At 45.4% G+C, this 18,464-nt stretch overlaps 1 protein-coding gene across 9 annotated transcripts in view; it reads right to left on the bottom strand.

Annotated features, from left to right (window-relative positions):
* The window catches only part of BTBD10 (BTB domain containing 10), a 30,132-nt gene that overhangs the window by 9,737 nt on the left and 1,931 nt on the right, over positions 1-18,464 (bottom strand). For 3 of the 9 annotated variants that reach the window (XM_054283633.1, XM_054283630.1, XM_054283631.1), the window contains one exon: positions 12,265-12,423. The exons of 1 other annotated variant lie outside the window; for it this stretch is intronic. In XM_054283633.1, coding sequence (XP_054139608.1) covers positions 12,265-12,365 — 101 coding nt within the window. In that variant the 5' untranslated portion in view covers positions 12,366-12,423. Of the gene's footprint in view, positions 1-4,406; positions 4,683-12,264; positions 14,112-18,464 lie in introns of those variants that run through there. 5 more of the 9 variants (XM_054283635.1, XM_054283636.1, XM_054283634.1 and 2 more) reach the window with 4 other exon arrangements.

Here is an 18,464-nt window from a genome sequence, read left to right as displayed (position 1 = left end):
GCCTCAGTTTAAACATGACAATATTCATTACTACTACAGCTAAACTTCCAAAAATTTGTGATTTTTTTTTTTTTTAAAGAAGCTCTGTATCTCATCTGTGCATCTTTATATTTGCATGCAATGGTATAATCAGGGGTGCCACAAAAGCGGGTGTGTATGTGTGGAATACTCAAACACCTACATAGCAGCCTGGTGACAAAACATCTCTGCAAATCCCAATAAAGCCTCATGTGACCAGGCCTCTGTTGAGGCACAGCTTTGATCCTAGACCTGATAACATTTCCAACCGTGCTGTGAGAAAACAGTTTTGCAGGTGTCACATTTTATAGTATCAAAATGCATGACTCACTGTTTCTCAGCCACTAAAGAGCTCTGTTTGCTTTAAATAAGGGAAACGCGCTAGAAAATGAAACAACCGCTGTAATGGGATGAAGGCTTATCACGCATTTTGGCAGAGCAAACACAAACTCCCCTTTAACAGAGAAGGCAATTAAAATGTGATTCTTAATCCAGAAAACCATCTAAAGCGCCATTAGGCTCCCAGCAGTGACTCAGAGCTGCCAGTGAAGCAGGGCAGAGCCCAGTTAATCATCTCTTGCAGGAGCTGATAAGAACAGGTGCTACAGGAAGCCACACTGACTCAGCTTCCTCCCAAGCGCCCCAAGGAAGGGCCACGGCTCAGCTCTACCTCCCTCAATGGCAACTGGGGCTGCTCCTGCTTTGCTGCCAGCAGCCAGCAAGCCTGGAGGAGAGGGGAGAGTCAGAGATTATCTATCTGCTCCTGCTGCCAGCCACAGCCATCCCTGGGGAGCCTGGGCCATCAGTGCAGCTCAGCACAGCACACCGGAGAGAGGCAGAGGCTGCCAGCTGGAGGACACCATGCTTGAATAAATCAACTGCTTGTGGAACAGACAGCCTGGTGGGTGCAGGAAAGGCTGTGGATGTGTCTATCTGGGCTCCAGCAAGGCCTTTGGCGCTGTCTCCCACAGCTCCCTCCTGGAGAAGCTGCAGCCAGGGCTGGGACAGGAGCACTCTGTGCTGGGCTCAGAGTGATGGGGATGGTGCTGCACCCAGCTGGGGCCAGGCACCAGGGGTGTCCCTCAGGGCTCTGGGCTGAGGCCAGCTCTGTTCAATATTTTATAGATGACATGGATGAGGGCATCGAGTCCTTCATCAGTAAATTTGCAGAGGACACTAAGCTGGGAGCTTGTGTTGATCTACTGGAAGGAAGGAGGGCTCTGCAGAGAGACTTAGATCGGTTGGATGGATGGGCAGAGTCCAGCAGCACGAAGTTTAAGCAGTCCAAGTGCCGAGTTCCACATTTTGGCCACAACAATCCCCTACAACATTACAAGCTGGGGACAGTGTGGCTGGACAGTGCTCAGGCACAAAGGGCCCTGGGGGTGCTGGTGACAGCCGGTTGAACATGAGCCAGCAGTGTGCCCTGGTGGCCAAGAAGGCCAATGGCTCCTGGCCTGGGTCAGGAATGGTGGGAGCTCATTCTGCCCCTGTGCTCAGCACTGCTGAGGGCACACCTGGAGTGCTGTGCCCAGCTCTGGCCCCTCAGTTTGGGAAGGACGTTGAGACGCTCGAGAACATCCAGAGGAGGCAACGAGGATGGAGAGGGGCTGGGAACACAAACCTTGTAAGGAACTCCTGAGGGAGCTGGGGCTGCTCAGCCTGGAGAAGAGGAACCTTAGAGGTGACCTTATTGCTCTCTACACCTTCCTGAAAGGAGGCTGCAGACAGGTGGGGTCGGTCTGACAGAACCAGAGGACACAGGCTCAAGCTCCAGCAGGGAAGGGATAGGCTGGATATTAGGAAAAAGTTTTCACCAAAAGAATAATAAAGTACTGGAATGTTCTTCCCAGGGAGGTGGTAGAACCACCCTCTCTGGATGTGTTTAAAAAGACTGGACACGGCACTTGGTGCCATGTCTCTAGCTGAGGTGTTAGGGCACAGGTTGGACTCAGTGATCTTAGAGGTCTCTTCCAACCTCATTATTCTGTGATCCTGTGAATCTTTATTCATCTTAGTAACAGCCATCTAAAATGTCACTCTTAAATCTCATCACTGTTGAGTCACAGGTCACAAAAAATAGTTCTTTGATCTGTGGGATATGCAGCCAACAAACGAAGTTCCATGTGTTCAACAGCATGAGCACTCAGATCAATGCTACCCTTAAATACAACTTTGCTCTACCACGAACAAGAAAACTAACATGAGCTTCAATCTGAACAAAGAGAAAATGCAGAAGTGGAGCTTAGCCTGTCAAAATAGACAGGCATATCACCGGCTTTACCCTGTGTTACCTGACCAGAAAAGTTCTGTCCCTGAGCTGCTCTATTGTTACTCTGAAAAAGGAGCTCACTTGTGGCCAGTACCTATGAAAGAAGACCTGTGACTTTTATTTTCCTGTAAAGAGGCTTTAGAAGAAGTTGCAAGTGTTCAAAGAAACAGGAAGACATCAGAACTACAAGTAATTTTGATTTACTTGATAGAAGGACTTGGTCACCTCCTCTCCTCCCCCTCTAACAAGGACAGTGGGTCCGAGGTTGTTTCTGCAGGGAGCACACAAAGCCCTCACTGCACACCAGCAATGTGAGGGACTAAGGACAAACCTGGCCCCAGTGAGGAGGCATGACAAACTGGCATTTACTGGGAGCTCCACAGCCGTGCTGCTGCAGCTTCCTTCCCATCTACCCCAGGGGACAGGGGATGGACCAAAGCAGAGCTGCCCCCTTGGAGGGGAGGCAGACAGGAACCCCTGTGCTGCACAGAAGCACCACACACACCAGACACACACCAGGACTCCTCCAACAGCAGTGGAACACCGCAGGTTCCAAGTGCCAGGGAGCCACAGCTCCAGGCTGTATTCACCCCAAATCCCAGCCACAGCACCCAGGGGAGCCTGCACAGAGCCTCCTTCAAGCCTCCAAGACAGAGATCTGAGGCTACAAGGACCATCTCACCCTGAAAAGAAGTGTTTGCAAAGTCAGCTTTCAAGGGATTCCTCAGCTGATGACCACCAGCTGCACTCTGGGCTGTGGAAGCCGTAAGGCACAGCCCCAACCCATAAGCAGAATTTTCCCCTGCGTGCTAAAGGACACGTTGCATTTAAATTAAAAGTGTAAGAGAGGAAAAAGAGCAAAGAAAACACCATTTTAAACCCTCATCCCTTCATTCACTAAAGCTGGAAAAAGCCCCACATATGTAAGGCCACCTAGTATTCAAAAGTTTATGAAAGGGAAGAACATCTTGTTTTATCAATTACTTTTCTACAGGGAAAAAAGAAACAACTCCCCCCCAATAAACAAACCCAAACCAACAACTAAACAACCTCATGAATATTCATGTCTTTTGGCAATATTCACAAATTCAATACTCATTTTTCCCTGGTTTCAAAGGAACATTGGAACATGTGCACTACACCCATTCAAGAACTTTAAGGCAGCCACAGAAATTATTTTCCCCCTCAGACAGGGATCAAGGAAGCTCTGTCTTTGTAAGGGAATGAGGCATTTTCTTTAAAAACAGTTGCCTCATGAAGAAAACCAAATAAGCTCAAGGTTTTATTTAAGCAAATCTATTTAATATGATGTGAAGGAGGGAAAAAAAAGTACCATGAAAATGGCAACTTGTCATACTGGTAATGCTTCCTATTTTTGTAGTTAAGGGAAGAGCTGTTTTTAAAAAATGTAAATGCTCTTCAATTTAATGATGCTTTGGAGTCATCTGTGGAAGGAGAGCTTCAGTTTGTCTTTATACATAACAACAGATTGCTTTGAATATATTACTAATTATTAGAAGAAGTCATTAGACCGAATTAATCCTACTGCCAAAACAATTAGCTTGTATTCCAACATAAAAGCTCCATGTGCATCCTACTGAATACTGCCAATAAATAGACTTCTTTTATACAACCAGCTCGTGTCTACACAGAATTATGGTGCTTAACCAATATATTTATTACTCCCAAACCCACCCTAAAACCTTAAACAAAAGAAAAGAACACAGCAGTGGAAAATTAACCAAGACTTTTACCATTTCTCCCTGCCCCCCATCTATTTCTAAAACTTCTATTAACTCACCTTAAAATACAAACTTAGATCCATCCTTTTCTAGGGTGATTCCCATAATCAACACTTGTAGAATCAGGCTATAGAGCTTTATCTGTGCACTAAGTTACAGCTGCCATGCTCCGAGGCTTTAGAAGAAATCCCTTCTGCTCATCCTGCCAGCACTTACACAACGACAGCGCTTATGCCCCTCTTCCTCCCCCTCGAGCCTGTTCTTTGTCAGCAGACATTTCAATTGACCTGTGCACACAAAGGACAGTGCTTCGCCTTTTCCTCATTCCTCTCCCGAATAATGCCCACGCGTTATTCCTGTTAACAAATACGCACCTTCCTCTCGCGTCTATCAGGGAGGAAACACAGAAGCACGGGAACAATTTCGGAATCAGAGCACAAAGGAATTCCGTTCCTTCCAAAAAGGCAGCTTTGAAATCCAGATCAGCATCCTTTGGCATTACTCATTAAGTTCAGCATATTTGATATTTCCATCATATTTCTTCACCGTCAGCGAGCCTTACTTTTCCCTGCATCACAGCCGCTCCAGGATGCGCGCCCGCAGCTCCCAGCGCACGGAGCGCACCGAGCCGGGCGCGCTGGCTGCGGAGCGGGATTGTGGTGGAGCCTGACTCAGCCGTGCGTGCTGCGCGATCGGCTGACGTGTGACCCCGCGGCTCCGGGGCCCGCAGCCATTGGGCCGCACCGGCACGGAGGGAGGCAGCGCCGGGGCCGCACCGCGCACGGAGAGAGGCAGCGCCGGGGCCGCAGCCGTGCCGGGGCCGCGGCCGTGCCGGGGCCGCAGCCGTGCCGGTCACAGTCGTGCCGGTCACAGCCGTGCCGGGGCCGCGGCCGTGCCGGTCATAGCTATGCCGGACACAGCCGTGCCGGGGCCGCGGCTGTCCCGGTCCCGCCCCCCGGTGAGCGCCGCTGCCCCGGGATCGGCCCCTCAGCAAAGCCACGCTCCGACCGCTCCCGCACCGCCTGCCCGCATTAACACTGACAATGAATTCACCTGACACCAAGGTCATAGGCGGGTACAGCAAGAGCCTTTAGAGAACCAGACAGCACGAGCTCCATTTTTTAACCACCAGCACCCCTTTCCCAGCTAGGGAAAAATTACTCTCCTTTGTAATAACTTAAACATCGTTAGTGTGAAAAATGCATGTATTTTATCATTGCATTTTTGCAAATATTAAAATCAATATTATACGTGTTGTGCTAGAAAGCAATGCTGTATTAATTCTCTTAAGTAGTGTGTTAAATATAGTTTTAGGTTATAAAAATTGTTAAAATAGAAACTGTGCTATGTAAGATATCTTTTGCTAAAGAAAGGACTCGCACTGAGATAGCAGCCACAGGACATCTGAATCTTTCAGAGAAAGAGAATTTATTGCTCCCTTATCAAAAGAAATTAACTTCTTCCCACCTCAAAGGCTCTGTTAAGATTTGGAGGAAGAAGTTGATGATGACCAGACAGAATCCTGTGTTTGAATGGAATTTATGCATCATGGATGAGGTGTATGAATATGCAACAGGCTGTTGCTTTTAAGGGTTAATCCTCTGTTAACGTGGGTGTGGGTCCTTTCTCGGGCTTATGCTGCCCAGAAAAGGTACCTGGCCATTCATAACTCTTTGCCTCTATTGTCTCATATTGTCCTAATTCAAATTGTCCAAATTATTATTAGTCTAATTGTATTACTATTTTTATAACCATTTTATTACAATTAAACTTTTAAAATTTTAAAAACAAGTGATTGGCGTTTTCACAATTAGTATATAATTATATTAATCAGTACATTTACCAATCAGAAATCATTGTGCATTTTCACACCAATAGGTCATCAAGGTGAGCCCACAAGCACAAAAAGCAACACAGCAAATTAATACATGAGTCCGTAAAATTTTCTGAAGATTTTTTGGCAGGATGAGACACTGGGCACTATGAGACAGCTTTCTTTAAATGATTCTTGTTAGAATGTCTGCAGGCTGTTTTAAGGAGTCAAAATACACTGGAGGAATAGCTTAAAGTAAGTCCTACAATAAATAACAATCAAGATGTCACAGGGTGGAAATTAAAACATGACGCAAGCTGAAGAAATGAGGAGGATTGTTCAGCAAATGAGTGCTGTGATAAAGAGGGAAGTCAGTAGGAAAAACAAGAGACTTGTGATTAGAAAGGCAGGAGAACACTGGCACTCCAGGCTGAAGGGTCAGCTCTTTACACACAGAAGGAAGATTTCTGCTCATGCAATTTCAATTACCCGAACCAGTGAATTTTCTCCTGGTTTTAGGGTCTTGTGATGGTTCACACAAGCACTCTCCCCATGCCCCAGGGGAAGAATAACCATCGACCTTGTAAGCCCTTTCTTCCCTTCAATATAAGCCAAGGAAGACATGGCTATAACAAGCTGCATGAAAAGCATGCTGGAAAAACCTCTCTCAGGCACTTTTTGCCTCTGATAGAAAAGTCCCCCAGCATCATGAGAAAGTACCCTGGTTCCCTAAATGGGGTCTTGTTGGGAAATTTAGGTGACTAGAGAATGGAAAAGTACAAAGCCGTGGCTAATTCCAAGTCCTGCACCTGCTAGATAGCGTGTCCTTGGGCCTAGCTGTAGTGGGATAACAAATAGTGAAAGAGACATGAGAAAAGAGAGATGTAACCCCTAAGGAATGAGGAAGAGTTCATGGTATAGTTTAACCAAGAGATTGCTTGGCTTACAGAATATTCATAAGCTTATTATTTGCTGTATAAGTGTTTGATGCTTTCTTCAATAAACTGGACCTGTGATGAACCAGCTGGTGTCCTGGTCCCCTTCCTACGACAGGGTCTCTTCTCCACAGCAGAATTAGGATGTGTTTTCTTCTTTACTCCTACATCAGGCAGAAAAAACATGCCATGGATGGACTGGCTCCCAAATCCCACAACACCACCCCTCAGGACAGGACACACACCCATGAAAATCTCACAGACACCCAGCCCAGAAGCCACCTTGACTTGGGGCTCCATGGAAGGAAGCCCCAGGAAAGAATTCTCACTGCTTAATTTGGGGGCTGCCACGGGATCTTCCCCGAGCTCGAAGCAGAAACTCTGTCAACACTTTCCACCCTCAAAATTCTTTAATATTCACATAATTCTGCTCTTCAGTGGGTTCTCTCAGCCATGAGTAATGTACTTTTTAGTAATGCAGTTCCATTTCAGGAAAGGATCTCATGAGCAGAGTGTTCAGTTGCCAAAGGGATTTCTTAAAGCAGCAAGGACTTAACCTTTAGGAGGGAGCACATTCACACCTTATGACTTCTGCCATGCTCCCAAACACAAGACTTCCATAAAAGAATCTTATACCAATTTCTGCTGCATTGTCAACATGGAAGTTAAATAAAAATCAAACTAAGAAACTCAGAGCAATATTATCCTCCTTAGAACTGGAAAGGGCCTCCATTTGTTAAAAAACAGCTTTAGAAGTTCAAATTGAAAAGAACTGGAACCAAACACAAACTATGTAGCCATTACAGTTTCTGGTCTCAGAGGAACAAACAATGAAGTGTTGTCCATAAAAAAATTCTAGTTCTGAGCATAATCACCTCTGAAGTGCTTTGTGTCCCAATTAAATGTGCCAAAATATATCTGACCACAAATAATATCTGACAACATTTGGGAAAGGCAGTTTGGGTGCTGAAGAAGCTCAGCAGGATTTAGTGTGTGCTTTAGCCCTGGAAGTCACCAAGTTTCCCTTCTCAGCAGTGTCAATAAGCTGTCATGCAGACATGAAGGATGTCAAAAGGAAATCAAAAGCCCAGTCCTCACAAGTCTAAGATCACTCACTACACACCGGGTACCCTGCAGAAGATGAACAGAGTGGTGTTTTGGAAAGCTCTCACTGAGTGCAGCCCATTTTTCTGCATTCCAAGAGCAGCTCTTCCCAGCACTCCTCAGTTTCTCCTGAGGGTTTTCCATGCTGGTGCCTACAAAGGCTGGATGAGGAGATTTAGATCTGCCAGTGCCAGGCTGCAATTAGCATGTTTGCAGAGACTGAAAGCAGGGATGCACAGTACGACTTGGGCCCCTGGTAAATCAGGCCTCATTATTTTCATGCCCTGCCTTGTGCAGGCCTGCCCCATGCTGCAAAATGTTCAACTGCAGAAATCACAGCAAGAGAAATAAAACCTGTCCCACAGTGGAAAACAGATTATACATTCTGATATCCTTCCACAGATGAGAAAGGAACTCTTCTGGTGATGCTTCATGCACTTTACAAAATGCTGAGACACGTGGTACTCCCATTCACAACCCATGAATGCATCCTCCCAGCAGGCATAAACAACACTGGGGGAAAAAATCCCAGCATTTAGCATCTGCACAACAACTTCTCATCTATTTACAAGATTTAAAAAGCAACTGAAGATCCAAGAGTCATGGCAACAGAATCAAAGCAGAATCACATTTTGTTCATAAATGCAGTAGTGCAGGCAAGACTTTGGATCTAATAATATCTAAACAGAATGAACAAATAAGAAACTGTCAAAAGAGACTAAAACAGAAGCAGACTTAGAAAAATCCAGGACAAATCCTGAAGAGGCAAATTTAAGCCAAAGGTTTTGCACTGCAACTCTAGAAAAAGCACTCAGTGCAAGAGAATTAGAATTAAAGTCTTTCAACAACAAAAACTCCAACACTACAGAGAAATCACATGTGTGAAACTAATAACTGATGAAAATTAGAATAAAAAGTACAGAAAAGCAACATCTAATAACGAAAGTATGAATTCAGAGACCATTTATTTAAACCTTAACCACTGTTAATTCAATGTATGGCTCCTGCACATTTGTTTCCATCTTATTCAGGTACTTAACTAAAAAGCATCTGCAAGAATTTTCTGTAATAGCTTAGACAAACAAGACTGTTTGTATGATTATTTAGTCATCTCCAACACCATATAAATTCACCCTGACAGGCTCTGCAGATTTATACCAGGGATCATATGCATTATATTTTCAGTCCTAATTTTCCACATCTCTCCCTTCTGAATTTTCCATTCCATTGCCCATCTCAGAACAAGAAAGAAGCAGGAGGAGAGAAAACACCAGTACAAAACACTGGACACTCTCTAGACTAGAAAGAGCAGGAGATAATGCTGACCTGTACAAGGATTCAGCCCATTCCCCTTTGGACAGTTCTGCCCCTCGTCCCTGTCCCCAAACAGACCCATGGCTCTCCTTGCTGCCACACCAGCCCCACACACAGGGCTGCTCACAGCCCTAGATTATGTTTTCTATGAGTCAAGAAAATTATCTAAGCTATTTTAAGAACGTTAAGGCTGAAGGATTAAACACTCCAAAGCACCAAGAAGTGACAAGCTAAAAATCTATCTCCTATATTACTCCTTTGTTGAGATTATTCATTACAAAGCTCTTATTTCACCATGATGTTTTCCAAACCAGAAATATTCTCTTTCTTGATGATAACAAAGCGTATTTTGAGTAAGACAAAAGACTGGAGCACTCAAACCTTTTAACATAACAGTTCTAGTTATACTATTACAACTTATGCTTCCAGATGCATTTTTGCCCTCACACTGAATTTTTTACATAGACTTTCACTTGTCTGGATGAAAAAGTCTCAAGTCAGAAACTACAATAATATGTCCATATTCAGCCACACAAAATCCAATTATTTTGTTCAGGCTTTGAAATAAAGCACACCATTTTCCAATAATTAGATTCTCTGAAGTAATCCAGTATCTCAAAGGAATAAGGTAACAAAATATTTATCCTTTTTTATCCCTTATTCCATTACAATGTCAAACTATTATTTAGATTCTCATTCTCAAAGACTTCCAAAACCACTTTATTTGGGGAAAAAGATTTAAATGATCAGATGTTAGCTTGAGTACTATATCCCTAGCATACAGCTTCCATAAAAATGCTGTTCACCACTGGAAACAAATTGTGTTTTGCCAGAAATATGTGCAATAGCTGCAATTATCTCTGAGGCATAGACTTCCTACCTTTTGATGTGTGACCCTTGAATTGAGATTGCATGAAAAGATCAACAGCAGCTTTTCTGCAAAGCACAGGCCACGGAGTTAACTCCTATGTGCATCAAATAATCTTTGCAGAAAGCTGCAGAGCTTTTTATTGAAACATTTCCCCAACACAGATAATCCACCCCAGACCACACATGGTCAGACATGTGTCCTGTTCCTCTGGCTTGGATTTCCCCAGCTGCAGCTCCCACACTTTATTTCAAACTTGCCTGCTGCCTCCAGCTCATCACCCTCATTTCTGTGACTGATCAAGGAGTCATTCTTTAACCTTTGGGTTCTCCCTGTCTCACAAGATACTCAGCAGCTTCTGGACCTTCAGGGAAGTTGTTGATTAGAGGCAATTCTGAACTGCTGACACCAGACTTGCAGTAACTCCACTGCCCACATGTTGCTGGAGACTTGTGATCCCTGCCCTCCCTGTGGGGGCAGTGCCATGTCCTCGGCAGGTGACAAACTCAACCATGTCCTTGGCTCCCTGCTGAACTGGGTCCCACAGAGCACCCGGGGGTTTGCAGGTGTCAGACCCCTCAGACCTCGCTGCCCCTTTCAGCTCCCAGCAGCCCCCTCAGGCTCATCTGTCCCAGAACAGTTTCAGGTTCTGTTCCAGTCCCTGGTCACCACCTGGCCTGGGCTCAGCAGGAACCATGGGGGCACTGCCCAGCCCTCACTGCACACAAAGCCCATCCCACACACCCTGCTCGCTGCCGAGGCTGTGCCACACTGGAATCCTAAAAACAGAGCTGCATCAGCCACCCCCAGACACAGCACCTGAATAAAAACATCAGCTGCACAAAGCTACACCCCTCAAACCTTCCCTGAATAAAAACACCAGCCCTATAAAGCTGCACCCCTCAAACCTTCCCTGAATAAAAACATCAGCTACACCCCTCAAACCTTCCCTGAATAAAAACATCAGCTGCACAAAGCTACACCCCTCAAACCTTCCCTGAATAAAAACACCAGCCCTATAAAGCTGCACCCCTCAAACCTTCCCTGAATAAAAACACCAGCCCTATAAAGCTGCACCCCTCAAACCTTCCCTGAATAAAAACACCAGCCCTATAAAGCTACACCCCTCAAACCTTCCCTGAATAAAAACATCAGCTACACCCCTCAAACCTTCCCTGACCTGCAGCACCAGCCACCCTCCTCGGGTCTGCCTTAACCACTCCATTATTCACAGCACAGGCCTCTAATTACATGGCTCTCCCTGTGAGCCTTTTAATTACTGCTGCATTCTTTTGTCCTGCCCTCTTGAATTTCTCACAATCATTGAGGAATTAATGGCAGGAAAATAACCCACAGTATTAATTGCCTAGAGAATTCTTTGGACAGCACTTGAGTCCAGTTTATCTGCATCCATACAAGTAAAATGTGGAATGGTAGTGAATATGCTCCTTAGCTCTTTCCCTATCATCTTGCCAGTAGGAAAGCTTGAACAACCAACAATTTTAGCTCGTTTACAGAGATGTTTCAGTTATATTTAGCACTTCTAAAAGGGCAAAGTACTTGAAAGATACACACTTATTTGGATGCTTAAATATCTTTCCAGCAATATGTTTCTTCTCATACATTTGCAAGGTGACTAACTGCTTTGCTTAGTTCATTTTTGAACACTGTACACTGGAAAAACACTAATTAATTTCATCATTTTGTCAAATCAAGAAGCATTTCAAAACAACATTCTTACTGTGAGGGATGCAGGCAAAAGCAAGATATGACACACAGCTTAACAAAGAAAGTGCTACAGAAAGTGATACTGGCATGCAAGCAATTATTAGCTCTCACCATGGACTAGCTGCACATATTTTTAGGGTTGTAACTCCTAGCAAGCACCCCCAAAAAATTCATATATTTAATCACTCAACCGGTGTTTTGATATGCACACAAGGCATTTAGGTTTGCTTTTTTTGTTGTTTTTTTTTTTTTTTTTAAAGGACTAAAATGCAACCCATGGCAAAACAAATCTAAACACAGATTGGGAAGCTGACAAATCAGGCCTGAAAACACCTTTGAAAATAATTAAGAAGCATTCGTTGAAGAATTACAACGTTTATGACAGGACTTGCCACAACCAGATACAGTAGCCTTTAGGATGGACTTTGAGTGCAGATTTTGAGATGCAATAGATGGGACGCAGCACCTACCTTGAGTGTTTACAAAGTTTACGAGGTCTATTATGCAATTTCCGATCCCAATTCTCTGGATCACTGGAGTTACTGTCATAAGGATGAGGCCGTCCTGCCATTCCACTGCCAGCTTCCTCACACTACTGCTCTGAAAAGCACACATGCAGCACTCACAACCTACATTAAGAGAGCAGTGTTTACCTTTAAGTAATGCCACACAGGAAAGAAAAGTCAGACATGCAGAATTTAGTGTTGTTAGGTTTTGATTTTTTAAATGCAGATCACAGAAAAACAGGATACGCTGAAGCAGAAATTGCGTGACAATAATATTTTACACCTTTTGCTGATACCTGCACTAAAAACAGTCTTTTGTTATAAAAAAATATAGTTCTGTAAATGCTGGCAGGCAAATTCAATTTTGCAACAATTGAATTCACTGTGTCCAAACAGAAAAGTCACTGGTTATAAAACACAAGACAAACATATCATGATTTTCTTTCAAATGTATAAAGTTAATTCAAAAGAGGATCCCAAGTGGAGAACAGAGACCAACAGTTTTACACTTTGAATGGCTGACCAAGAGGAAAACAGAATTAACATTTACATCTGAGTCCTCGCTACAAAATGGAATTAACAGCAATCCTTAGAGACACTCAATGTGGTCCAGTTTCACTGACTTGTGCAGAGAAGTCACAAAAACTTAATAAAAACAGATATAATGACTACCCTTCCTTAAGTGGGGTCTGATGTGATGTTCAGCTCCCTTCAGAATTCTCTCCTAGCTCAAAGCACCCCGTGACTGTCAGCAGAGACAGCCAATCTCCAATCTCTGCTGTTCAATCACAGCTCTAAGTGACACTTGTGGCAACACAGTCGGATAATTCACAACGACCTGGTTCCAAAAACTATAAAGCAGCCACAAGTGAGCAGCTGATGATTGCACAACATCTGGGAAAAAACCGAATTACAGACAGATAAACCCTCCTAGCAATGGGAAGTCCATTATGTTTCTTTACAATTTTAAGCTACATATTGAGAAACATTGTCTCTCTACCTCACCCCACCCTTAACAGACTTGTGTTACATTCAATAAAACTTATCCTACATGGAAGTGAGTCCCAAAGCAACTGAGATCTCTTTAAAACAAAGTTACTTCTCAAATAAACTGTCCTTTAAGTCATGGAAAATGAAATAGCTCTCCTGGCAAATATAGATTCTCCTGGCTAAATTTAGACCCAAAAGTTTTTATTACAGGGGAAGAAGAGAACAAGCTTCTTAAAAGCGTTGGTTGCATCCAAGTTTTGCCTTCATGTTCAGTTTTACCCAAGCAAACAGGTTTAATACAAAGTATACAGTCTCCACCACAGGGTTGGGTCTTTTTCCTGTTACAGCTTCTATAATTAAATGCACTTTGATGGGAAGACTCCTATGATCAGGTGTCCATAGAGAGTCAGGAAGAGGAAAAAACATTTTATTTAAAATTACAGGAAATACTCAACTTTCACATTAAAAAATAAAAATCCTGATAAGCATTTCATTGTGTATTACCTGCAAAGTCAGGTTAGCAAAGCACAGTCAATAAGTGAGGGTATTACACAGAGAAGGTTGTAGGATCTGCACACATTTATCAGGAGAAACAGGGAGAAACCTACAACCTGTGTCAGAACAGAAAGAGTATTATTAAGGAGACCGGGGGAAGGAAGGCTGGCTCTGAACCCAGGGCCCGTGGTTCCCAGCTGGGGTGCAACACCAGGCACACAACCATGGCAGAATAAAGCCGCTTTGTATCCCCAGCTGAAACAAACTGCGTTCATTAGATGGAGCTCTGCAGGCAGGTACAGCGAGCCCGGCTGCCCACGGCAACGGCAGCGTGTGCACCCCGAGCCGGGAGCAGCGATGGCAGGGACACCACAGCTGCCCCGGGCCGGGAGCAGCGATGGCAGGGACACCACAGCTGCCCCGGGCCGGGAGCAGCGATGGCAGGGACACCACAGCTCCCGCCGGGCCATCCCCTCCTCTGCTGGGCCTGCTCCCACTGCGGCCTTTGCCACGGCACCACAGGTTCCCTTACAAGCTTTCCTTTCTTTCCACAAACCCCCTCCTCCCTTTCAAACCATCCAAGAGCTTTAGAGACACCTGACCCTCCCAGGCACACACCAAGGCAGGTGCCAAAGAGGCACCCAGCACCCGGTTCTGATTCTCTGCATGGAGGCCAATATTTGAATCTAGCTTTTGTAGTCAGAAGATGTACTGTTTTTATGAGAAGTGCAGCTGAAAGGCCAATTTAAAGCTACTTCCTTAAATTGTCTCACACTCTCTGCCTTCTCCCCATCCTCCTTACAATGAGGACTCAACAGGAAGATGCAAGTCCACACACACCCCAATCAAAAGCCCGTTCAGAGCAGGAGCAGCTCCTCCCCTTGGCTCTGCAGCCCCACGCTGAAGGCTCACAAACCAGAGATGGCACAGGGGACAGAACCAACAGATGGAACTGCTTCCCATCAAAGCAGCACTCCCAGCACACGGGAAGCCCAGCAGTGCCAGGCTGGCACCCAGCTCAGAACCAGGCACACCAATGGAAACAAGGGGAACAATCCCAGGTGCCCAAAGCTACAGCTTGTGAAACTTCTTGTTCAGTTCCAAGCATGTCACACCATGAACATGTTCCCTCCATCCTCCATCCAGGCCCTCAACAATTAACACTACTCTAAAAAACAATTTGCTGGAACACAGCCAATTTTTTATCCTTGACCACTGCTGATAGTGCTTTTGTGCAGATTATTCTCAATTTTAAGTTTTAACAAACCTTTAGACTAAAGACTATAAGCAAAGAACTCTTTTGTTTTGCTCTGTTAAAAAGAGTTTCTTTTTCCAATGAGAAAATGCTGTATAAACTCTGAAGTAACTAACCAGTCATCCTGATTAATATTTAAACACTTCTGCAAACCCACATTTTCCTGCAGCAAAAATAATGTTTCAGCTGTGGTTTGTTTTTTGGGCTTTTTTTGCATGGATTCACAAGGCAGGCAATAAACAAAGCATGTTTTGAGGAACATTCTGACCTTGTGTACAAGAAAAAAACAAAAACAATCCCTGCAAGAGTACCTGGCCCCAAACATGATTTCAAACCTTCCATGAAAACAAGGAAGCACATCTGAAATGCAGGTGAAGGTGAAAAGGCACTGGGAGCACATGAAATAAAGAATCAAATCCAAATACCCTCAGCAGATCACACAACACTGGTGTACTGGCCAAGGTGGCTGGCATTCTGATTAGCTAATTAGTAATTAGTAATTCTCCAGGTGTAAAGAATGACTTCACACCCTTCTGCAGAAAGCAAACACTCCAGAGAATCTTCACAGGGAATAATAGGAAATCAGGAAGCAGACTTTAATTGTCAAAGCTTTCAGCACAGACAGCTAGAACACTTCAGATTTACTAACATCAACTTGAAGCCAGAATCATCACTAATTTATGAAAGTTGCAGGCTACTGAAATCCAAGGGAATTGTAGAGACCCAGTGGGTTTGACAAGAGAAAAGTCAATGTGGTAGAGCCACCCCAGCCATTGCAAAACACAGCAATTAATGTGTTTACAGCACTACTAAAGGAGCTCATGAAAGGATGGATCATACACTAATTTGTGATAGATGTTGCACAGATTATTGTTAATAACACTTAAAGCACAGTCAGCTCTGTGCCACGGCCAAACAGAATGCACAAAGGTTGCTGAGCAGATCAAGGGAGATTCAGCCACCAGGTGCTGGACAGAGGTGGGCATGCACTTCTGTGAGATGCAGGACCTGCATTTTCCAAGGCACTGCAGGCCAGGAGGGGGTAGAAAATGCTCTCTGGAAATCTTTCAGCAAAGAAGGAAAGCTAATCAAAACCAACACCAATGCATTTCCAGCCAGCCAGTCACTCTGTAATTGCTGAGAATACCTGTAGGCTGCAAAAATCTGGAGTCTTACTAAAAATGATGATTACAGTACCCTGCAATTTTGAGGCAGAGAGCCAAGATGTCTTCTGGCCACCAGCTCATCAGGTAGAACAAAGATCTGATGGCTCCTGCTGTCAGTACTGAGGAACACATTCAAATAACTGCCATGTAATACTTCAGGCATCTACTCAGCTCTGAGCCTTGGTCAGAAGCATTTCCAAAAGTAGGACAGGTTTCAGAAGTTCCTCTGCTCTAACCTGCTCCCTGGAAAGGTGACCCAGGATAATCAGGAAGCTCCAACACACAAGTCACCAGCAAGGACAAAACTTGGCATGAGTTGTGACAAGGAAACTTCAAGGCTCAGATTAAATATTTAGACTTTCTGTGAGGGGTGACAGTCTGCTGCTCACTGCCTCTACTCATCAAAGCACAAAAGCAGCAGCAACAAAAAGGAACTTCCAAGTCAGATTCACTGGGAATGCAAGCACGGTGACATTACATCCTAATTAAGAAATCCAGTTCAAAGGACACATGCTCATAATGCAAACACCACATACCATGGAAATCCATACCTGCCAAGTGAGTTTCTTGCAAACTAGTGCAGGCATCACTCACAATTCAGCCACATAAAACAGCTTTATACATCATCATCACTGCAATGTTATCAAACTGACACTGATTAAAGCACAGCTCAGACACATCCTCTGCAATACAGGATCAACATTCACACAGCAGGTCAGGATTGAAGCTCCTCTTAATGAGCAAGTGGGGAGAAAAAAAAGGAAAAACAACCCTGAGCAGTCACAGGAAGCTGCTGGTATTCCTATCTAGAGCAGCATAAACAACAGATAGTAGTGAGCAGCCTGCAAGCTGTTTAACTCCTAAAGGGAGCACGATGACAGAGCAGCTGTTTGACACTGGAAGCCCAAAGAGCAAGAGGCAGACGACTGCCAGCACCCCCTGTGTACTGGGATCACTGTGGGAAACCTGCCCAGCTCCCCCTGTGTACTGGGATCATTGTGAGAAACCTGCCCAGCTCCCCCTGTGTACTGGGATCCCTGTGGGAAACCTGCCCAGCTCCACTGTGTATTGGGATCACTGTGGGAAACCTGCCCAGCTCCCCCTGTGTACTGGGATCATTGTAGGAAACCTGCCCAGCTCCCCCTGTGTACTGGGATCATTGCAGGAAACCTGCCCAGCTCCCCCTGTGTACTGGGATCATTGCAGGAAACCTGCCCAGCTCCCCTGTGTACTGGGCTCACTGTGGGAAACCTGCCCAGCTCCCCCTGTGTACTGGGATCATTGTGAGAAACCTGCCCAGCTCCCCTGTGTACTGGGATCATTGTGAGAAACCTGCCCAGCTCCCCTGTGTACTGGGATCATTGTGGGAAACCTGCCCAGCTCCCCCTGTGTACTGGGATCATTGTGGGAAACCTGCCCAGCTCCCCTGTGTACTGGGCTCACTGTGGGAAACCTGCCCAGCTCCCCCTGTGTACTGGGATCATTGTGGGAAACCTGCCCAGCTCCCCTGTGTACTGGGATCATTGTGAGAAACCTGCCCAGCTCCCCCTGTGTACTGGGATCATTGTGGGAAACCTGCCCAGCTCCCCTGTGTACTGGGATCATTGTGGGAAACCTGCCCAGCTCCCCCTGTGTATTGGGGATCACTGTGGGAAACCTGCCCAGCTCCCCTGTGTACTGGGATCATTGTGGGAAACCTGCCCAGCTCCCCTGTGTACTGGGATCATTGTGGGAAACCTGCCCAGCTCCCCTGTGTACTGGGATCATTGTGAGAAACCTGCCCAGCTCCCCCTGTGTACTGGGATCATTGTGGGAAACCTGCCCAGCTCCCCTGTGTACTGGGATCATTGTGGGAAACCTGCCCAGCTCCCCCTGTGTATTGGGGATCACTGTGGGAAACCTGCCCAGCTCCCCTGTGTACTGGGATCATTGTGGGAAACCTGCCCAGCTCCCCTGTGTACTGGGATCATTGTGGGAAACCTGCCCAGCTCCCCTGTGTATTGGGATCATTGTGGGAAACCTGCCCAGCTCCCCCTGTGTATTGGGATCCCTGTGGGAAACCTGCCCAGCTCCCCTGTAAAAGCCCAGTGGATGGAGCAGCTTCTCCCTCCAGAGCAGAATGGTGGCTCTCAGAGCAGCAGAAGGAGCAGAACCCAACTCCTTGCACTGCCACTGGCCCCAGCCCTGAGATGCAGGGCACCAGAGCAGCAACCTCATCTCCTGAAGGAACAAGGTCTGTACCCATGGCTGCACCCAGC

This window comes from Melozone crissalis, unplaced genomic scaffold, assembly GCF_028551555.1.
Source record: "Melozone crissalis strain CALT ecotype California unplaced genomic scaffold, PUWL_Pcris_2 ptg000038l_1, whole genome shotgun sequence".
NCBI lineage: Eukaryota > Metazoa > Chordata > Aves > Passeriformes > Passerellidae > Melozone > Melozone crissalis.
This window is presented reverse-complemented; position numbering and strand designations above follow the sequence as displayed.